The sequence below is a fragment of the Anomaloglossus baeobatrachus genome, chromosome 4 (assembly GCF_048569485.1).
Source record: "Anomaloglossus baeobatrachus isolate aAnoBae1 chromosome 4, aAnoBae1.hap1, whole genome shotgun sequence".
Taxonomy (NCBI): Eukaryota; Metazoa; Chordata; class Amphibia; order Anura; family Aromobatidae; genus Anomaloglossus; species Anomaloglossus baeobatrachus.
The window spans coordinates 569,369,507-569,388,816 of NC_134356.1; the positions used below are offsets into that span (position 1 = coordinate 569,369,507).

At 47.6% G+C, this 19,310-nt stretch overlaps 1 protein-coding gene across 3 annotated transcripts in view; it reads left to right on the top strand.

The window, feature by feature from the left end:
- DIS3L (DIS3 like exosome 3'-5' exoribonuclease) overlaps positions 1-12,422 on the top strand; it is a 142,169-nt gene extending 129,747 nt beyond the window's left edge. For 2 of the 3 annotated variants that reach the window (XM_075346046.1, XM_075346047.1), the window contains one exon: positions 1,490-12,422. In XM_075346046.1, coding sequence (XP_075202161.1) covers positions 1,490-1,795 — 306 coding nt within the window. In that variant the 3' untranslated portion in view covers positions 1,796-12,422. The remainder of the gene's footprint in view (positions 1-1,489) is intronic. The other variant, XR_012753070.1, reaches the window with a different exon arrangement.
- The last annotated feature ends 6,888 nt before the right edge of the window (positions 12,423-19,310 follow it).

The window sequence follows — 19,310 nt, forward strand, 5'->3', positions numbered from 1 at the left end:
TTAATACTGGCTTTGTTTTACTAGCCAGTATTAAGCCAGAGATTCTTAATGTTAGGCACGTTTGACCCGGCCATTAAGAATCTCCAATAAAGGGTTAAAAAAAAAAGACACCACACAGAGAAAAAATACTTTAATAGAAATAAATACACAGACACATTAGAGACTCCATCTTTATTACCCCTGTCAGCCCTCCACGATCCATGGTCTTCTGTCTTTCTCGTTCAACAAATGCAGCTCTGCTACATCACTGCTGCATGGGGGAAGACGCTGCTTCCCGTGGAGCCTTCACTCCGTGAAAGCTGCACGGGAAGCAGCGTGCAGCCTTCACTCCGTGAGAGATCAGTGCTGCTAGCGGTAACGCTGACAGACGCATTACCATAGCAACGGTGCTCCCGGAGCCACGGTTAGCGGTGACGTCACCGCTAACTGCGTTGCTATGGCAACGGTGATCTCCGTTAATGACCGGCTGTATCAGCCGGTCCCTAACGGAACGGGGAGTCGACCGTGTGCTAGAGCATGTCGCCGGTACACGGCGATACACAAATGTGCACCGTGTACGGGAGAGATGCACTCGCAGGTCCTACATGACGCGTCATAGTCATGTGACCAGTCTGTAGCCAATGAGATAATAGCCACGTGACTGGTCACATGGCTATTTTGACGTCACGATAGGTCCTGCATCTCTGCTGGCAGTGCTGGTCACCGGGAGGATTCAGCGATCATCGAATGGAATAGCGGCAGGAAACAGAGTGCAGGAGGGATCGCGGGGACCGGTAAGTGTTATGGCAATGTTTATTAACTGTTTGTGTACATTTATCATGCATTTTCATGTGTTTGTGATTGCCTCCCATTATAGCCTATTGGTTCGAGTTCGGTTCGACGAACCGAACTCGAACGAGACCTCCGTTTGGCGAACCGAACTCGAGCCGAACCACGGCCGGTTCGCTCATCTCTAGTCTCTAATGGGTTTATTTTCTACGTGTAAAAAACATGGATAGAAATCTGAGATAAAACATGGATGTCTGAATGAGGCATAAGGCTATGTGCGTACACTGCATTTTTTTGACACTGCGCTCTTGGTCGCTAAAAACACACAAAAACACACCCAAGGCAAAAACACACCAGTAAAAACGCATGTGTTTTTACCGCGTTTTCGGCTGCGTTTTTCTGCGTTTTTGATCTCTGCGTTTTTCCAATGCATTGCAAGGGGGGGAAAACGCAGAAAAACGCAGGAAAGAATTGACATGTCCATTTTTTTTTTTTAAGCTCAAAAACGCAGGTTAAAAAAAAAGTAGTGTGCGGACAGCAAAAATGAAAACTCATAGACTTTGCTGGGGAAGCAGTCATGCAGTTTTGAGCCGAAAAACGCAGCGTGCGCACATAGTCTTACTCAAAGGCATTGTGTCCCCTGTTCCAGGGTTTCTGGACATACGTGATCAGCTTTCTATCTCACTAAGTTTTATTATTTCTCTTTTTAAATCCGTATTAGGTAAGAATTCGGATACAGACTTTCCGCTTTCATACAGACGGCATTCGCTTGGAGATAGTTAGCAACAAACCCCATATAACGCAAGAAGAACAGCCCTCCATAGCTAGCACTAACCACCCGAGGAATGATCTGGTCAGAGAGGTTACTCGTACAGCAATGGAGGCTCAGCTGGCAAAGGAAGAACAGGCTGCAGGGAAAAGAGCTGGCAAGCAACTCCAGGAATACCAGCAAACACAGGGAGCCAGTCTGTACTCGCTGCTGCAGGAAGTTCATGAACTGGCACTTCTTGATGTAGCCGGACAGTAATCTTTTGTCATCATCGCACTGAATAGAGGGACATCACAGCCCTCTGTCCTTTCACTGCCAGAATGAATGAGAACACATACAGTACATTAATTACTAACACAGCATTTTTATCAGAATACTGGCAAATATTTTTAGTATCTTTGATAAGAGAGAGACGTTAGTGTGGCAGCTTTCATGTTTTTATTTTTTTATTACAAAAAATACATATATATATAAAAAATATACATCGGTGCTCAAAAGTTTACATACCCCAGCAGATTTTTTGCTTTCGTGGCCTCTTTTAAAGAATATGAATGATAACACCAAATCTTTTTTTCCCACTCATGGTTAGCAGTTTGGTGAAGCCATTTATTGTCAAACTACTGTGTTTTCTTTTTTTAAATCAACATTACAATCAAAAACATCCAAATGACCCTGATCAAAAGTTCACATACCCCCATTCTTAATACCGTGTATTGCCCCCTCTAACAACAATGACTACCAACTGTATGATGGTAGCTGGATAGGTTCTGGGTGGAGTGTATGGGTCAAGCAGGTGCCTAGCTTGAGGAATGTGAAACCTGGAAAGCAGGCTCCAGCACCTATAGTGCTCAGAGGGTTTTTAATGGGTCCGGATTTTGGAAGCGGCCAGATGTGCAGGGTGGGACTGGCTGCTTTGATACCTTCTGTCCAGGTTTTGTCTGCCTAGGTCTCATGTAAAGCAGCTGAAATGGTCGATGTGTGGAGAGCGGGAAAAAAGAGAATTTTGTTTACTTACCGTAAATTCTTTTTCTTATAGTTCCGACATGGGAGACCCAGACCATGGGTGTATAGCTACTGCCTCCGGAGGACACACAAAGTACTACACTCAAAACGTGTAGCTCCTCCCTCCGGGCTATATACACCCCCTGGATGACAATCTAACCAGTTCGGTGCAAAAGCTGAAGGAGGACATCCACCCATAAGTAGAGATAGAGTAAAACTCGGAAAAACCGGAACTCTGTCTACAACAACAGCCAGTGAAAACACACGGAACAAAAACTGCCAACAGGCAACAGGGAGGGTGCTGGGTCTCCCATGTCGGAACTATAAGAAAAAGAATTTACGGTAAGTAAACAAAATTCTCTTTTTCTTCATCGTTCCTCATGGGAGACCCAGACCATGGGACGTTCCAAAGCAGTCCATGGGTGGGAAATAAACCAAACTGAGAAGTAGGCAAAACCTAACTTCACAAATGGGCGACAGCCGCCTGAAGGATGCGTCTGCCCAAGCTCGCATCTGCCGAAGCATGAGCATGCACTTGGTAGTGCTTCGAAAAAGTGTGCAGACTGGACCAAGTGGCAGCCTGACAAACCTGCTGAGCCGTAGCCTGGTGCCTGAAAGCCCAGGAGGCACCGACAGCTCTGGTCGAGTGCGCCTTAATCCCTGGCGGAGGGGGCACCTGAGAACACTGGTAGGCATCGGCAATAGCCGACCTAATCCAACGAGCTAGGGTCAGTTTAGAAGCAGAGAGACCCTTGCGCTGACCCGCGGTTAGCACAAAAAGTGAGGTGCACCGCCTAAAAACGGCGGTGCGTGACACATAGATTCGGAGCGCCCGCACCAAGTCCAAGGAGTGCAACGCCTTCTCAAAGCGATGCACAGGGGCCGGACAAAGAGAGGGCAATGAAATGTCCTGGTTAAGGTGGAAAGAAGACACCACCTTAGGGAGAAAGTCCGGAGTCGGACGAAGAACCACCTTGTCTTGGTGAAACACCAAAAAGGGGTATTCCGAAGAGAGCGCAGCCAAATCAGAAACTCTCCTGAGAGAAGTTATGGCTACTAGAAAAACAACTTTCTGTGAAAGTCTAAACAAGGGAACCTCCCTAAGAGGCTCAAAGGGGGGTTTCTGTAAGGCCGTGAGGACCAAATTAAGGTCCCAGGGATCCAAAGGCCGCCGGTAAGGAGGAATGATATGAGCTGCGCCCTGCATGAAGGTGCGCACCTGAGCCAGTCGGGCGATACGCCGCTGGAATAATACCGACAGAGCCGACACCTGTCCCTTGAGGGAATTGAGGGACAGACGTAGCTGTAGACCAGACTGTAGAAAAGACAGGATGGTCGGCAAGGAGAACGGCCAAGGAGCATGGTCGGAAGAGCGACACCAGGACAGGAAGATCCTCCAAGTCCTGTGATAAATCTTGGCCGAAGAAGACTTTCGAGCCTGAGTCATAGTGGAGATGACCTCAGAGGGAATGCCTGAAGCCGTCAGGATCCAGGACTCAAGAGCCACGCCGTCAATCTGAGAGCCGCAGAATTCTGGCGGAAAAACGGACCTTGAGAGAGAAGGTCTGGGCGGTCCGGGAGATGCCACGGCACCTCCACGGACAGGCGGAGCAGGTCTGGGTACCAAGCTCGCCTGCGCCAGTCTGGAGCAATGAGACGGCCCTCCATTCTGATCTTGCGCAGAACCCTGGGCAAGAGAGCTAGAGGGGGAAACACGTAGGCCAGACGGAACTGGGACCAATCCTGGACCAGCGCGTCCGCTGCGAAGGCCTGAGGATCGTGGGAGCGAGCCACGTAAACCGGGACTTGTTGTTGTGCCGGGATGCCATTAGATCCACTTCCGGAGTACCCCACTTGCGGCAGATTGACCTGAACACTGCCGGGTGCAGGGCCCACTCGCCGCTGTCCACGGTTTGTCGGCTGAGATAATCGGCCTCCCAGTTTTCTACGCCTGGGATGTGGACTGCTGATATGGTGGACTTGGAGTCCTCCGTCCACTGGAGGATTCGTTGAACCTCCAACATCGCCAGGCGGCTGCGAGTTCCGCCCTGGTGATTGATGTAGGCAACCGCCGTCGCGTTGTCCGACTGGACTCGAATGTGCCTGCCCGCCAACAGGTGGTGCAAGGCTAGAAGAGCTAGAAACACAGCTCTGATTTCCAGCACATTGATCGAGAGGGCTGATTCGGACGGAGTCCAAGTGCCCTGTGCTCGGTGATGGAGAAAAACTGCTCCCCAACCGGAGAGGCTGGCATCCGTGGTGAGGATCACCCAGGACGGAGTCAGGAAGGAGCGTCCCTGTGACAGAGAGAGGGGCCGAAGCCACCACTGAAGAGAGCTCCTGGTCTGTGGCGACAGAGCCACTAGCTTGTGCAAGGAAGAGGTCCGCTTGTCCCAACAGCGGAGAATGTCCAGCTGCAGGGGACGCAGATGGAACTGTGCAAAGGGAACCGCTTCCATTGACGCCACCATCTGACCCAGCACCTGCATGAGGTGCCTGATGGAATGACGGCGGTGCCTCAGCAGAGAGCGCACCGCTAGCTGAAGGGACTGCTGTTTGACTAAGGGCAACTTCACAAGTGCCGGCAGAGTCTCGAATTGCATCCCTAGGTACAGAAGTCCCTGGGTCGGGGTCAGAGTGGACTTGGGCAGGTTGACAAGCCACCCGAACTGAACAAGCGTGGCGAGAGTGAGCGAGACACTCCGCTGGCAGTCTGTCCTGGATGAGGCCTTGACTAGAAGGTCGTCAAGGTAGGGGATTACTGCCAACCCCTGAAGATGCAGGACCGCAACCACTGCTGCCATAACCTTGGTGAAAAGACGAGGGGCCGTGGCTAACCCGAAGGGGAGAGCCACGAATTGGAAATGTTCCTCTCCGATTGCAAAGCGGAGCCAACGCTGGTGTGAAACCGCGATAGGCACGTGCAGATAGGCATCTCTGATGTCGATGGATGCCAGAAAATCTCCTTGGGTCATTGATGCAATGACCGATCTCAGATTCCATGCGAAAACGCCGCACCTGAACATGCTTGTTGAGAAGCTTGAGATCCAGGATGGGCCGGAAGGAACCGTCCTTCTTGGGGACTAGAAAGAGGTTTGAGTAGAAACCTCTGAACCGTTCCTGAGCGGGAACCGGAACAATAACACCGTTGGCCTGCAGGGATGCCACGGCCTGAGAGAAGGCGGCGGCTTTGGAGCAGGGAGGGGTGGACAGAAAAAATCTGTCTGGCGGGCTGGAAGAAAATTCTATCCTGTAGCCGTGGGAGATGATATCCCGCACCCACTGATCGGAGACGTGTTGAAACCACACGTCGCCAAAGTGGGAGAGCCTGCCACCGACCAAGGACGTTGCTGGCGCAGCCAGATAGTCAAGAGGGGGCTGCCTTAGTGGCAGCGGCTCCTCCGGACTTCTGAGGACGCGGCTTCGCGCGCCAGATGGGCTTACGATCCTTGGCTGCAGTAGTGGACGAGGCTGAGGGCTTAGAGGATGACCAGTTAGAGGCACGAAAGGAACGAAACCTCGATTGGTTCCTGCCCTGGACAGGTCTCTTGGCTTTAGCTTGTGGCAAGGAAGTACTCTTCCCGCCAGTAGCTTCCTTAATTATTTCATCCAGTTGTTCACCAAACAGCCGGGACCCAGCAAAAGGGAGACCCGCAAGATACTTCTTAGAAGAAGCGTCTGCTTTCCACTCTCGAAGCCACAAGATCCTGCGGATCGCGAGAGAGTTAGCGGAGGCCACCGCCGTGCGGTGAGACGCCTCCAGAATGGCAGACATGGCGTAGGAAGCAAAAGCCGAAGCTTGAGAAGTTAAGGCCTCCATCTCAGGCATAGAGTCCCTGGTGAGAGAATGTATCTCCGCCAGAGAGGCAGAGACTGCCTTAAGAGCCCACACTGCCGCAAAAGACGGGGAGAAGGAGGCTCCTGCCGCCTCATATACAGACTTGGCCAGAAGGTCAACCTGGCGGTCAGTGGGATCCTTAAGAGAGGTGCCATCGGCCACCGCTACAACTGTGCGGGCTGAGATTCTGGACACCGGAGGGTCTACCTTTGGGGACTGAGCCCACTCCTTCACCACATCTGGTGGAAAAGGAAAACGGTCATCAGAACTACGCTTTGGAAAGCGTTTGTCAGGACAGGCCCTGGGTTTGGTGACAGTGGCCTGAAAACTGGAGTGGTTAAAAAACGTACTCCTAGCTCTCTTAGGTGAGGCAAACTGATGTATCTCTACCAGAGAGGCTTGTTCCTCTGACACTGGTGGATTGAGGTTCAGAACGGAGTTAATGAACGCAATCAAGTCACTAACATCCGCATCATCCTCAGACAAGGCAATGGGGTACCTAGAGGTAGCGTCTGAGCCCACAGTAAAAGTATCGTCCTCGCCCTGCACCTCGGCTCGTGAATCAGAGCCGTGGGACGAGGAAGGAGAGGGGTCCCTGCGTCTCCGTTTGGGAGGATGGGGTCCTAGAACATGCTCTGAGAGCTCTACAGAGCTCGGAGCAGCAGAGGCGCCCTGAGAAGGGGGCTGATGCATGGTCAGCAGTGTCCGGGACAGCTGTCCCATGGAGTCGGCAAAAGACTGGGAAATAGCTCTGGAAAAAGATGCTACCCAAGCCGGGGGATCAGCCACCGGGGCTGGAGCGGCCGGAGGAACCCCTGAGGAGGCTCCAGGCTGAGGGACCACCATGTTAGAGCAGGCATCACAATGTGGGTATGTGCTTGGCTCTGGCAGAATTAGCTTACATGCAGTGCATATAGCGTACAGCTTAGCAGACTTGCTCCTAGTGACAGACATGCTGCTGAGGTGGAGGCTCTGCAGCCAGAATACACTCCTGTAGAATGCCCTGAGAGTGTATAATAAAAAGCCCACAACCAGAGGTTGTGGCTTACCAGACCGCTCTCTGTGTGCCCTCCGGATTCCACAGCTCGGACCCCTAGTGAAGCGTCAGCCTTTCCAAAAAGCAGCAGCTGCAGCATCCAGCGCCGATCAGCGTGGGAACGCTGAGAAAATGGCGCTGGAAGGAGGAGGGGGGCGGGGATTAACCCAAGAGCGGGAAACCGGAGGGCTAAGGAGAGATACAGGGGAGTAAACATCTCCTCAGAGAGGAGTGTCCTCCCCTCTGCTGGCCGGCCGGTGGGCGGCGCCACGCCATGCCTCTGCATGAATGACATGCAGGGAAGCTGAAACCGAAACTAGGCCCAAACTGAAGCCGGGGCCTAGATTTTAACATGCGGCCGACGAGCAGGCACCCCCGGCGCGGTTCTCAGGAAAAACCCCGAGAACCGGCCGGAATTTACAGTAAAGACACAAAACATACTCTCCCCTCAATAAAAGGACCCGGGACCCCTGAAAAACGTCTCAATACTTAGCTTTTGAGACGCAGGGCCATGTCCCTGAGGGAAGATTAAACGCTCCGTCCAGCAGGAACCTGACAGGGCTGCGGATGGAGACCGGTCTCCTGCAAGCAGAGAGGACCGAGACGGCTCCCACTTCAAACCAGAGCCTGAAAAGGATGTTGAAGGAGCGCGGCATGTGAAGGCTCCAGCCTTGGAAAGTCAACCTTAACAGCACCGCCGACACAGTGGGGTGTGAAGGGACATGCCGGGAGTCCAGATTGGACCCGCTTTTCTTCCATATCTTTAAAATCAAAATCTTAAAAATGAAAAATCAGAGAATGCATGTGTGTGTGTGACCTCCTGAAACACAAAGCATTGAACTGGTTAGATGGTCATCCAGGGGGTGTATATAGCCCGGAGGGAGGAGCTACACGTTTTGAGTGTAGTACTTTGTGTGTCCTCCGGAGGCAGTAGCTATACACCCATGGTCTGGGTCTCCCATGAGGAACGATGAAGAAAGAGCTGTTTGATCTAGTCAGTCTTGTTCCGAGGTTGATAAGGAAAAGCCTTGCATTCATTTAAATGGTGAGCCCATACTTCTATATGGACAGTTTTGTTAATTTACCCTTTGAGCTGGAGAAAGGCTATTTTTGCTTTTATATGGACTTTTTACTGAAGTTTATAAAGAAGAATAAACTTCAAAGTATTTTGCACCAGACCGGAAGGCTTGTGCATACACCTTACTATACTACTGCCAGGTTGAGTGATCTCTTACTTGTAGTGCAAGCAAAAATGCCAAGGAGCACAAGCGGTTATGAATTAAGATTACATGTCCTGGGTCAAAGCAGCTATTCAGGCACAGGCTCAAAACATGGAAGAGCTGATTAAACAGCTGATACAGGCCAGTATCCAGCAGCAGCAATAATGGCAACAACAGCAGCCCTAGCAGGAGGCCAATAAACTCCTGATACAGCTGTTTCAGCTACAGCAGCAACAATTGCAGCAGCGGCACCAACAACAGACGGCACTCCTGGAAAGGTTGATCCCAGCAGGAAAACAACTAATGCACTAATCTCAAACTGGGATGACAGTACCCAGCTGAGGAGGACAGTAAGTGGGGCGTTGCAGAAAATGCCTCAGAGGGATGATGTAAGGGCATTCCTGACTGTGTTTGAGAGGGTGGCAGACTGGGAGAAACTGCCACCAGAGCAGAGGGTGGAGGTTCTAGCGCCATATTTCACTTGGGAGCCAAGAAGGCATACTTTGACCTGGCTCTACAGGTCGCCAAGAAGTACCGTAAACTTAAGGTAATTTTTATGGGTTGAAAAAGGCCCTTTGTCGGTTAATACGTCTTTTCTACTTTTTCCTTTTGTATGTTGGGACAACTAAAGATTTATAAACAGAGAGGAGTGCTCGGTGCCTTGGAATTTTTTTAAGTCTTTGCAGCCTGAGACTTGGTAGAGAAGGTTGTGATGGATTGGTTCATCCTGTCACTGCTGAGGCAGTGCTTCGTTCCCCAGGGAGACCCCCAAAATGAAGATGACCTTGTGGGCCAGGTGGAGAGGTATCTGGCGGTCGATAGTTTCCTTGGTAGTCAAGAGGTATTTAAGTAATCTTACTGAGATTCTCCAAACAAAGCTGACAACCAAAATAAGGAGACTAAATTTGCACCTGTAGGGCGGCCAAAGTCTCGGGAGGCATCATGCCCTGGTCTATATAGCGACCCATTGTCGTATGACCTTGGTGTTCAAGTGACTGGACTCCAGGAATTTGATGACCCTTATAAGGGCTACATTTCAGCATCGTCTTGTCCCTGGGAAGGTGGTCAGAATGAGCTGTATCCATGGGGACGCTAACCGACGCTGACTGTCAATTTCCTCATTTTGCCATGAATGGGGATTTGTTGTACCGGGTGACCAAACAAAGAGTGAAGGTAATAGAGTAGTTCCTGCTACAATGTCCCTACAGTCGCAGTATGTTAGCCCATTTCCGCAGTCTCTTAGGTCAGTTGCCCATCATCAAGATCCCGTTCAATCGAATTGCGATGAATTTAGTAGAACCCTTGCTAAAATGCACCAGAAGACATTAGTATATTTTAGTAAGACTTGATTATGCCACCATGCAGGCAGTCGCGTTAAGAAACACCTCTGCTAAGTGCATTGCTCAAAAACCATATATTCTCAGAAACGGGCTTGCCGAAAGAGATACTAAAGGTCATGAGAGAGTTATGCAAAACACTGCAGATTGTGCAATTCAGGACCTCTGTGTACCATCCACAGACGGCCTGCCTGATGAAAAGGTTAAATGAAACTCTTAAGAGTTTGTTGCAAAATGTGGTAAAGAAGAACAGCCAAGACTGGAACGGTCTTCTTCCATACCTGTTGTTCACCATCAGGAAAGTCCCACAAGCCTGTACAGGATTCTCCCCATTTGAATTGCTCTACTGCCGACATCCCCATGGACATCTGGATGTGGCTAAAGAGTTCTTGGAAGTTGAGACCACACCATACAGGAGTATCATAGAGCATGTGGCCTAGATGCAAGACAGGATTGCCAACGTGATGCCAATCGTGAAGTAGCACCTCCTCAAGGCACAAGAGGTACAGGCAAGGGTGTATAATAGGTCGGCTAGGGAGAGGCATTTCAACCCTGGGGATTGAGTACTTGTGCTGGTACCCACCCACGGTCGAGAGGAAATTCCTGGCTAAGTGACAGGGCCCCCATGAAGTTATGGAGAAGATTGTGAGTCAACAATAAAATCTGCCATGTTAACCTGATCAAATAAATATATATATAATATATTTAAAGTTGTGCTATGGATGGTCTCCATTGACTAAAGTGGAGAAACTAGTCTGTAATAATAATTTGCAGATGAACTTTGTGGATTTCATTGCTGATTTTTGGCCAAAACGCAGCCGAATGTAAACCCAGGGTTGCACTGCTTAAGCTATTAAACAGTACATTATTTACATGTCCTCTACTTTTGATGGCTATGTGTTTATTAGACCAACAAAGAGTGTTTGATGTACATTTGTGCTCAAAAGTTTACATACCCTGGCAGATTTTTTTCTTTTCTTGGCCTTTTTTCAGAGAATATGAATGATAACACTAAAACTTTTTCCACTCATGGTTAGTGGTTGGGTGAAGCCATTTATTGTCAGACATACTGTGTTTTCTCTTTTTAAATCATAATGACAACCAAAACCATCCAAATGACCCTAATCAAAAGTTTACATACCCTGGTGATTTTGGATTGATAACATGCACAGAAGTTGACACCAATGGGTTTGATGGGTAATAAAGGTAAAATCATCACCTGTGACCTGTTTGCTTGTAATCAGTGTGTGTGCGCATAAAAGCTGAGTGAGTTTCTGGGATCCAGACAGACTCTTGCATCTTTCATCCAGGCACTGACGTTTCTGGGTTGTGAGTCATGGGGAAAGCAGAAGAATTGTCAATGGATCTATGGGAAAAGATAGTTGAACTGTATAAAACGAAAGGGATACAAAATATCGAGGCAATTTATGATGCCAGTCAGAAGTGTTCAAACTGTGATTAACAAATTGAAAATCGGGGACTCTGTAAAAAAAAAACAAACCACGATCAGGTAGACCAACATAAATTTCGGCCACAACTGCCAGGAAAATTGTTTGGGATGCAAAGAAAAACCCACAAATAACATCAGCTGAAATAAAGGACTCACTGAAAACTAGCGGTGTGGCTATTTCAAGATGCACAATAAGAAGGCACTTGAAGAATAATTGGGCTGCATGGTCGAATCGCCAGAAGAAAGCCATTACTGCGCAAATGCCACAAAGTATCAATACGCCAAACAGCACACAGACAAGCCTCCAAATTTCTGGAACAAAGTAATTAGGAGTGATGAGACAGACCAAAATCAAACTTTTTGGCCACAACCATGAAAGTTATATTTGGAGAGGTGTCAATAAGGCCTATGATGAAAGGAACACCATTCCTACTGTAAAGTATGGAGGTGGATCACTGATGATGTGTGACCTACAAAGGCACAGGAAACCTGGTCAAGGTTGAAGGAAAGATGAATGCAGCACGTTATCAGCAAATACTGGAGGCAAATTTGCACTCGTCAGCCGGAAGCTGTGTATGGGATGTACTTGGACGTTCCAACATGACAACAATCCAAAACACAAGGCCAAGTTGACCGGTCATTGGCTGCAGCAGAACAAAGTGAAGGTTCTGGAGTGGCCATCTCAGTCTGCTGACCTCAATATCATTGAGCCACTCTGGGGAGAACTCAAATGCACAGTTCATACAAGAAAGCCCAGAAATTTACATGAACTAGAGGATTTTTGCCAAGAATAATGGGCAGCTTTACCACCTGAGAAAATAAAGAGCCTCATCCACAACCACCACAAAAGACTTCAAGCTGTCATTGATGTTAGAGGGGGCATTACACGGTAGTGAGCATTGAGGTATGTGATAATTTGATCAGGGTTATTTGGATGTTTTTGATTATCATTATGATTTAATAAGAGAAAACACAGTAGTTTGACAATAAATGGCTTCACCAAACCACTAACCATGAGTGGGAAAAAAGATTTTGTGTTATCGTTCATATTCTCTGAAAAAAGCCCAAGAAAGCAAAAAATCTGCCGGGGTATGTAAACTTTTGAGCACAAGTGTGTGTGTGTGTGTGTGTGTGTGTGTGTGTGTGTATACATACACAGTCTCAGGATTTTAATTTGACAGCATATGTTCTCTATTATTGACTGTAAAATCTGAAAACGCAATGGGAATTTCAGTGCAATTGCTATGTACATTGTTATATTGTTTAAGGATACAGAATATTTTTCTATTTATAAAAATGCAATAAACAAATGTTTTCCTTGTTATTAGTCTGTGTCATATAATATCTTTGAGAAATTCATTTAGACTACTTAGTGATCAACCTATTTTGGGTTTTGTTGTAATTTTTTTTACTATTACATTTCAACAAAGTTGTATGCAAGCTTTTTTATGACGAGTTGTACTTAATAGCACTACTGTAAGGCACAGATATTATGTGCAGAACTATTAGGCAAGTGATTATTCTGAACATAAAAATTTTTGTGCAGAGTTTCCCATTACCAAGCTGTACAATCTTGAATGTTGCTAAGGATGGCTAAGGATTTCAACATCCTTTTATCAAGGAGTGCAGAATTTTTAGGCAGCTTGCTTTATTCAGGCAAAATGGCCAAAAAAAACATTTAACTAACTCTGAAAAATAAAAAAAATTGCTGTCGTATTCCAGAATTGCAATCTTCCTGGAGTGTCCAGAAGTGCAACTTATTCGGTGCCTAGAAACATGACTAAGGCAGGGAAGGTAGAAACCTGACCACCACTGACCAAGTGGAAATGTCAATACTGAGCCAAAAAGTATATGAAGACAGATTTTTTTCAAAGATGAGTGACTCTTGATGGACCAGATAGATGGACCCGTGGCTGGATCTGTAATGGGCATAACATCCAGTTTGATGCATAAAGTGGAGGTGGGTACTGCTATGGGCTGGTATTATTAATGATGAGCTAGTTCCTTTTTAGGTTGAAGATGGATTCAAAGTCAACTCCCAAAACCTTTGGCAGTTTTCAGAAGACATTTTCTTAAAGCAGTAAATGGTAAAAAGTCTGCATCTTTCAAGAAAACCATGATTTTTCTGCAGGCCAATGCCCATTGCATGCATCCAAGTCTCCACAGGTTGGCTAGCCATTTCTTGACCCACTGATGACTCTGTCATGCTGCTCCCAATTCTTGTCCTTCACTTGGACAAGAGGGTTTTGCATTCACTACCCTCTTTTCTTTTGAAGGTGGTCTCTTCTTTCCAACTTATTGGAAAAAAAATGTTCTACCTTTGCTCTGTCATTCTTCCTCCAATCCATCAGAGAACTCCTTACACTATTTGGATGTTCTCAGAGGGGCACATCACTACCTGTCGGTGACAGCTTTTTTCAGTTCAGATTCCATGTCTGTCATTCCAGAAGGACCTTGCAGAGGTCTTTGCATTGATCATTGCTCACTGGATTCAGTCTACCATTCTGGAAGTTTATAAGGCCAAGAACAAAGCGACCTCATCTGGAGTTAAGGCTCATTCCAACCTAGCAGTGGAGACATCCTATCTGCCATTGGGCTTCTAATTTGCAGCTTTGTAAGACTAATACTTGGACTTCTGTTCACACTTTCTTAAAATTTTTCAAGATTCTCACTTTTACTTAACCTACCCCCCCCCCCCCCCTTCCCCCCTTCCCCGCCTGTTTTCACCTTCCTGGAAGTGGCCATTTTTTTCATTTCTGACCAGTGTCACGTTACCCGGTAATAACTCTGGAATACTTCAACAGATCCCAGTGATTCTGAGACTATTTTTCCATGACATATTGTACTTCATGTTAGTAGTAAATTTAGGACGATATTTTTCTGCTTTTCTTTGTGAAAATATCGGAAATTTGGCAAAAGTTTCAAAGTTTGAATTTATATGCTCTTATACCAGTTATCTCACACAAATTAGTTAATAGTATTTATCACATGTCTACTTTACATCTGTGCAATTTTTGAAAAAGTCAATTTTTTTTGTTAGGAAGTAAGAAGGGTTCAGTGTTTATCAGCAATTTCTCATTTTTCCAACAAAATTGACAAACCGTTTTTAGGGACCACATCACATTTTAAAGTGACTTTGAGTGCCCTAGGTGACAGAAAATACCTGACTTTCTTTTGTTCATTTTCATAGAATTTTATTTATTAATACTTTTGTTAAATTCAAGTTATTTCTGTGACCATTGTGTATTTTTCTTTCATTAAGTGAGGAATACCAAAAATTTTGATCACGTGTGTATTTGTGCTGCACTGACAGAAGCAGTTTAGACCTTGCTCTTAGCATGGTTTTAAAGGGAACCTGTCAGCAGAAATTTCTCCCAAAACCTAAAAAATTCCCCCTCTGCAGCTCCTGGGCTGCATTCTAGAAAGGTCCCTGTTATTATTGTGCCCCATGTAAGACCAAAATAAAGAAAGTGGTACCTTTTTGTATTCAGACACTGTAAATGTGACACGGGGGCGGGCTCTCTGGCGTCCGTTATTCTGCCTCCTGGTCCTGTATGCCGCCCCCCATCGCTCCTTTCCATAGCTGATGCACCGCCCACTGCTCCAGCCATCCCCGCGCATGCCCAGTGCCAGTCTCATGGGACTGAGCAGTGTGACCGCTGGTGACGTGTGCGCAGGCAAGTGATTATGGGCGGGGCTGTGATTGTTATCAGCAAGTACCCGCCCATAATCTCGTGAGCGCGCAAACCTCACCAGCGGTCACACTGTGCTCAGGGTAGATGCTAGACTGTATGGGCTGCTTCCAGGGATGACGTCCCTTTTTTGTCACGTGATAGTATTTTGAACACGCCCCTATCACATGACAAAAGGGACGTCATCCCTGGATGACAAATAAGTCTGAGCTCCTAAAGGGAGCTGCAACCAAGTTCAACTTGTGGAGAGATTTCTCTCTGGGGTGGACTAGGGAAGGACAAAAACAAGGCAGGACTATCTTCTCTTTGAGGTGAAAGTCCACCTTGGATAGGAAAGAGGATATTGGTGGCAAAAAAAACCTTCTGTATGGAGAAGGCATGGCATGAGTGAGCCTCAAGCTATGAGACACTTCTGAAGTATGAGACAGCAACAATGAAGGCCACTTCCCATGAGAATAGCTGCAGTGACAGTTCTTTGAAAGGCTCAAGGGGAGGAGATCCACCAAAGCACTGGTGTTCAGCCGGGAGGAACCTGGGGGAAGGGCTTAACCTGAGACTTTAATAAGGGTCTGTGCACACGTGTACTTTTTTCTTGCTTTTTGGCTGCTTTTTAAACTGCACTATGTCAATGACAAAATGCATGCGTTTTGCGTCCCCAGCAGAATCTATGAGAAATCAGAATTTCCATGCGCACGTTGCTTTTTTTAGGCAGCGTTTTGTTTGACAAATTTTTCAAAATCGTTGCCTAAAAAAAAGCAGCATGTCACTTCTTCATTGCACTTTGAGAAGTCAATGGGTGGAAAATGCAACCAATCTCAAAACGCACTGTTTAAGACGTGGCAAAAACGTACGCGTTTTTACCGCTTTTTTTGTTTGTCAAACGCAGTGTTTACATTTGTCAAAACGCTGCAGTTTAGTTGTCAAGCCAGAATGCAGCATGCGGTCATTAGACTAAGGGGTGCTTCACACACAGCGAGATCGCTGCTGAGTCACGGTTTTTGTGACCTCATTAGCGATCTCGCTGTGTGTGACACTGAGCAGCGATCTGGCCCCTGCTGTGAGATCGCTGCTCGTTACACACAGCCCTGGTTCGATTTTTTATTGTTGCTCTCCCGCTAATAAGCACACATCGCTGTGTGTGACAGCGAGAGAGCAACAATCCTGAATGTGCAGGCAGCAGGAGCCGACATCTGACAGCCTGCGGTAAGCTGTAACTAAGGTAAACATCGGGTAACCAAGGTGGTTACCCGATATTTACCTTCGTTACCAGCCTCCGCAGCTCTCACGCTGCCAGCGCCGGCTCCTGCTAAGCTAAGCGGTGTGCACTGGTAACTAATGTAAACATCGGGTAACAATACCCGATGTTTACCTTAGTTACCAGTGACTGCAGCTTCCAGACACCGGCTCCGTGCAAGCGCAGCGTCGCTTGCACGTCGCTGCGGGCTGGTCACTGGTCGTTGGTGAGATCTGCCTGTTTGACAGCTCACCAGCGACCATGTAGCGATGCAGCAGCGATCCTGACCAGGTCAGATCGCTGCTGCATCGCTAAAGTGTGAAGGTACCCTTAGGCTTGTTTTTTTATGGTAAAGAATAGACAGGGTAGATACATAACCTTTTATTGAACTCAGGCCAAGCATGACTCAGGTAAGAGAAGGGATGGGAATGATATGGTTGGATTTATGGCACTGAGGGGGAAAGAAAAAAAAGCTTCCTAGGTGCAGTGATATATGAGATGAGAAAGACTTCTTTGTTTTGATCATGATCTGGGCTATTTGATTAGAGAGAACTGACTGAGATCTTCAGGATGACTGCCTCAACAACCATGCAATTAAATTCAGCAACTGTGTATTTGGATGGGAAATGGCGCCCAGGAAATCTGGGAGTTGTCACGGGACATCTGTTCCAAGTTGTCAACAGCTGCATACCAGGACATAGTGGGCCAATTTGGAGCCACAAAGGATGTCTGAAGTCTCTTCTGCCTTGATCTTAAGAAGCCTGGGGACCACTGGAAGGTGAGGAAAGATGTAAGGGAAATAAAAGTATGATGAGTAGATCGACAGAATTGGGGGATCCCAGGAGGCAGGAGCAGGGTTGGGGTGATCATGTCTGTCCGCTATTAAAGAAAATGAATATTCATTGCCCCTCACACCCATAATCCTGGGCGGGGGAACAGTGAATATTTATTCTGGATTAGCTGGCGTCAGCATGTAAATGGGGGACGCACGGCCGTGACATGCGCTGTCCCACTTACATGCCGAAGTCAGTTGCCAGCATTAGAAGAGGATGCTGCACATAGGGGGAGTGGTTGAAAGATGGGAATAGTTTATTAGGAGGACATGATGGAGGATATATATACCAGGAATAGGGACATATACACCAGAATAGGAAAAAAATACATACGTGGAAGGGGCCAAGGATGAGGCATCCCTTGCATAACAGTGCATTATGAGCACATTTTCTGCTTACATTTTTCCCCCCCTATTCTGCGCCTCCAAAACCTAGGTGTGTCTTATGATTCAGTGTCTTATGTCTGAAAAATGTGTTTATCAGTGTCCAGATCCAGTTCAGTCTTCCTGTCTCAGGCAGTGTGCCTTAGTAGAAGGGGAACAAGAGAAAAAAGGAGGGAAAGGTGAACCACACTGTTGACCTCGAGGAGGTGGTTGCACATGGCTGCCTGGTTCACTTGTGGGATCTGCCATGCTAGAATATTTTGGCTGGCGAGTCTGACTTATCCTGGAAAGTGGTCACAGTAGCACGGAAAGTGTTGGAGAGGGCCAAGATCTCCATAACAGTAATAAGGGCTGGGATCCCTTTGATATGTCAGTCAGCAACTGAGAAGGAAATAGCCTATGCATGGGGGAACGCGATACCATCCTGAGATTAAGGAGCAAGTCTAAGCAGAGCAGACAGCAACAGGCTGACCCAAAGGGAACTTGCACTTGCAGGCAGTGCATGCAAAATGAGTGACAAGGGATTACTGGCAAGTACACTCTTCCCTGAAGTCAAACATGACAAGAGAGGAGGAATGACAAATTAGTATCAGACCCTTAAGGTCCAGTCACACTAAACAACTTACCAGCGATCCCAACAACTATAGGGATCGCTGGTAAGTTGCTAGGAGGTTGCTGGTGAGATGTCACACTGCGACGCTCCAGCGATCCCACTAGCAACCTGACCTGGCAGGGATCGCTGGAGCGTCGCTACACAAGTTGCTGGTGAGCTCACCAGCAACCAGTGACCAGCCCTCAGCGCCACGTGGAAGATGCTGCGCTTGGTAACTAAGGTAAATATCGGGTAACCAACCCGATATTTACCTTGGTTACCAGCGCACGCAGCTACACGTGCAGAGAGCAGGGAGCAGCGCACACTGAGCTCTGGCTCCCTGCTCTCCTAGTTACAGCACACATCGGGTTAATTAGCCGATGTGTACTGCAGCTAAATGTGCACAGAGCAGGGAGCAGCGCACAATACTTAGCACTGGCTCCCTGCTCTCCTAGCTACAGCACACATCGGGTTAATTAACCCGATGTGTCCTGCAGCTACATGTGTACAGAGCAGGAGCCGGCACTGAGAGTGAGAGCGGCGGAGGCTGGTAACAAAGGTAAATATCGGGTAACCAAGGACAGGGCTTCTTGGTTACCCGATGTTTACTATGGTTACCAGCCTCCACAGAAGCTGGCTCCTGCTGTCTGCACATTTAGTTGTTGCTGTCTCGCTGTCACACACAGCGAACTGTGCTTCACAGCGGGACAGCAACAACTAAAAAATGGCCCAGGACATTCAGCAACAACCAACGACCTCACAGCAGGGGCCAGGTTGTTGCTGGCTGTCACACACAGCGACATCACTAGCAACATCGCTGCTACGTCACAAAAGTTGTTCGTTAGCAGCGATGTTGCTAGCGATGTTGCTTAGTGTGACGGGGCCTTTAGTCAGGAAGAGCCTTAAGCTGGGTTCACACATAGCGACATCGCTGTTACATCACCATTTTCTGTGACGTAACAGCGACCTTGTAAGTCGCTGTTATGATCGCTGCTTAGCTGTCAAACACAGCGACGCAGCAGCAATCATAACGTCGCTACATGTGCAGAGAGCAGGGAGCCGCGCACACTGCTTAGCGCTGGCTCCTTGCTCTCCTAGCTACAGTACGCATCGGGTTAATTAACCCGATGCGTACTGCAGCTACATGTACACAGAG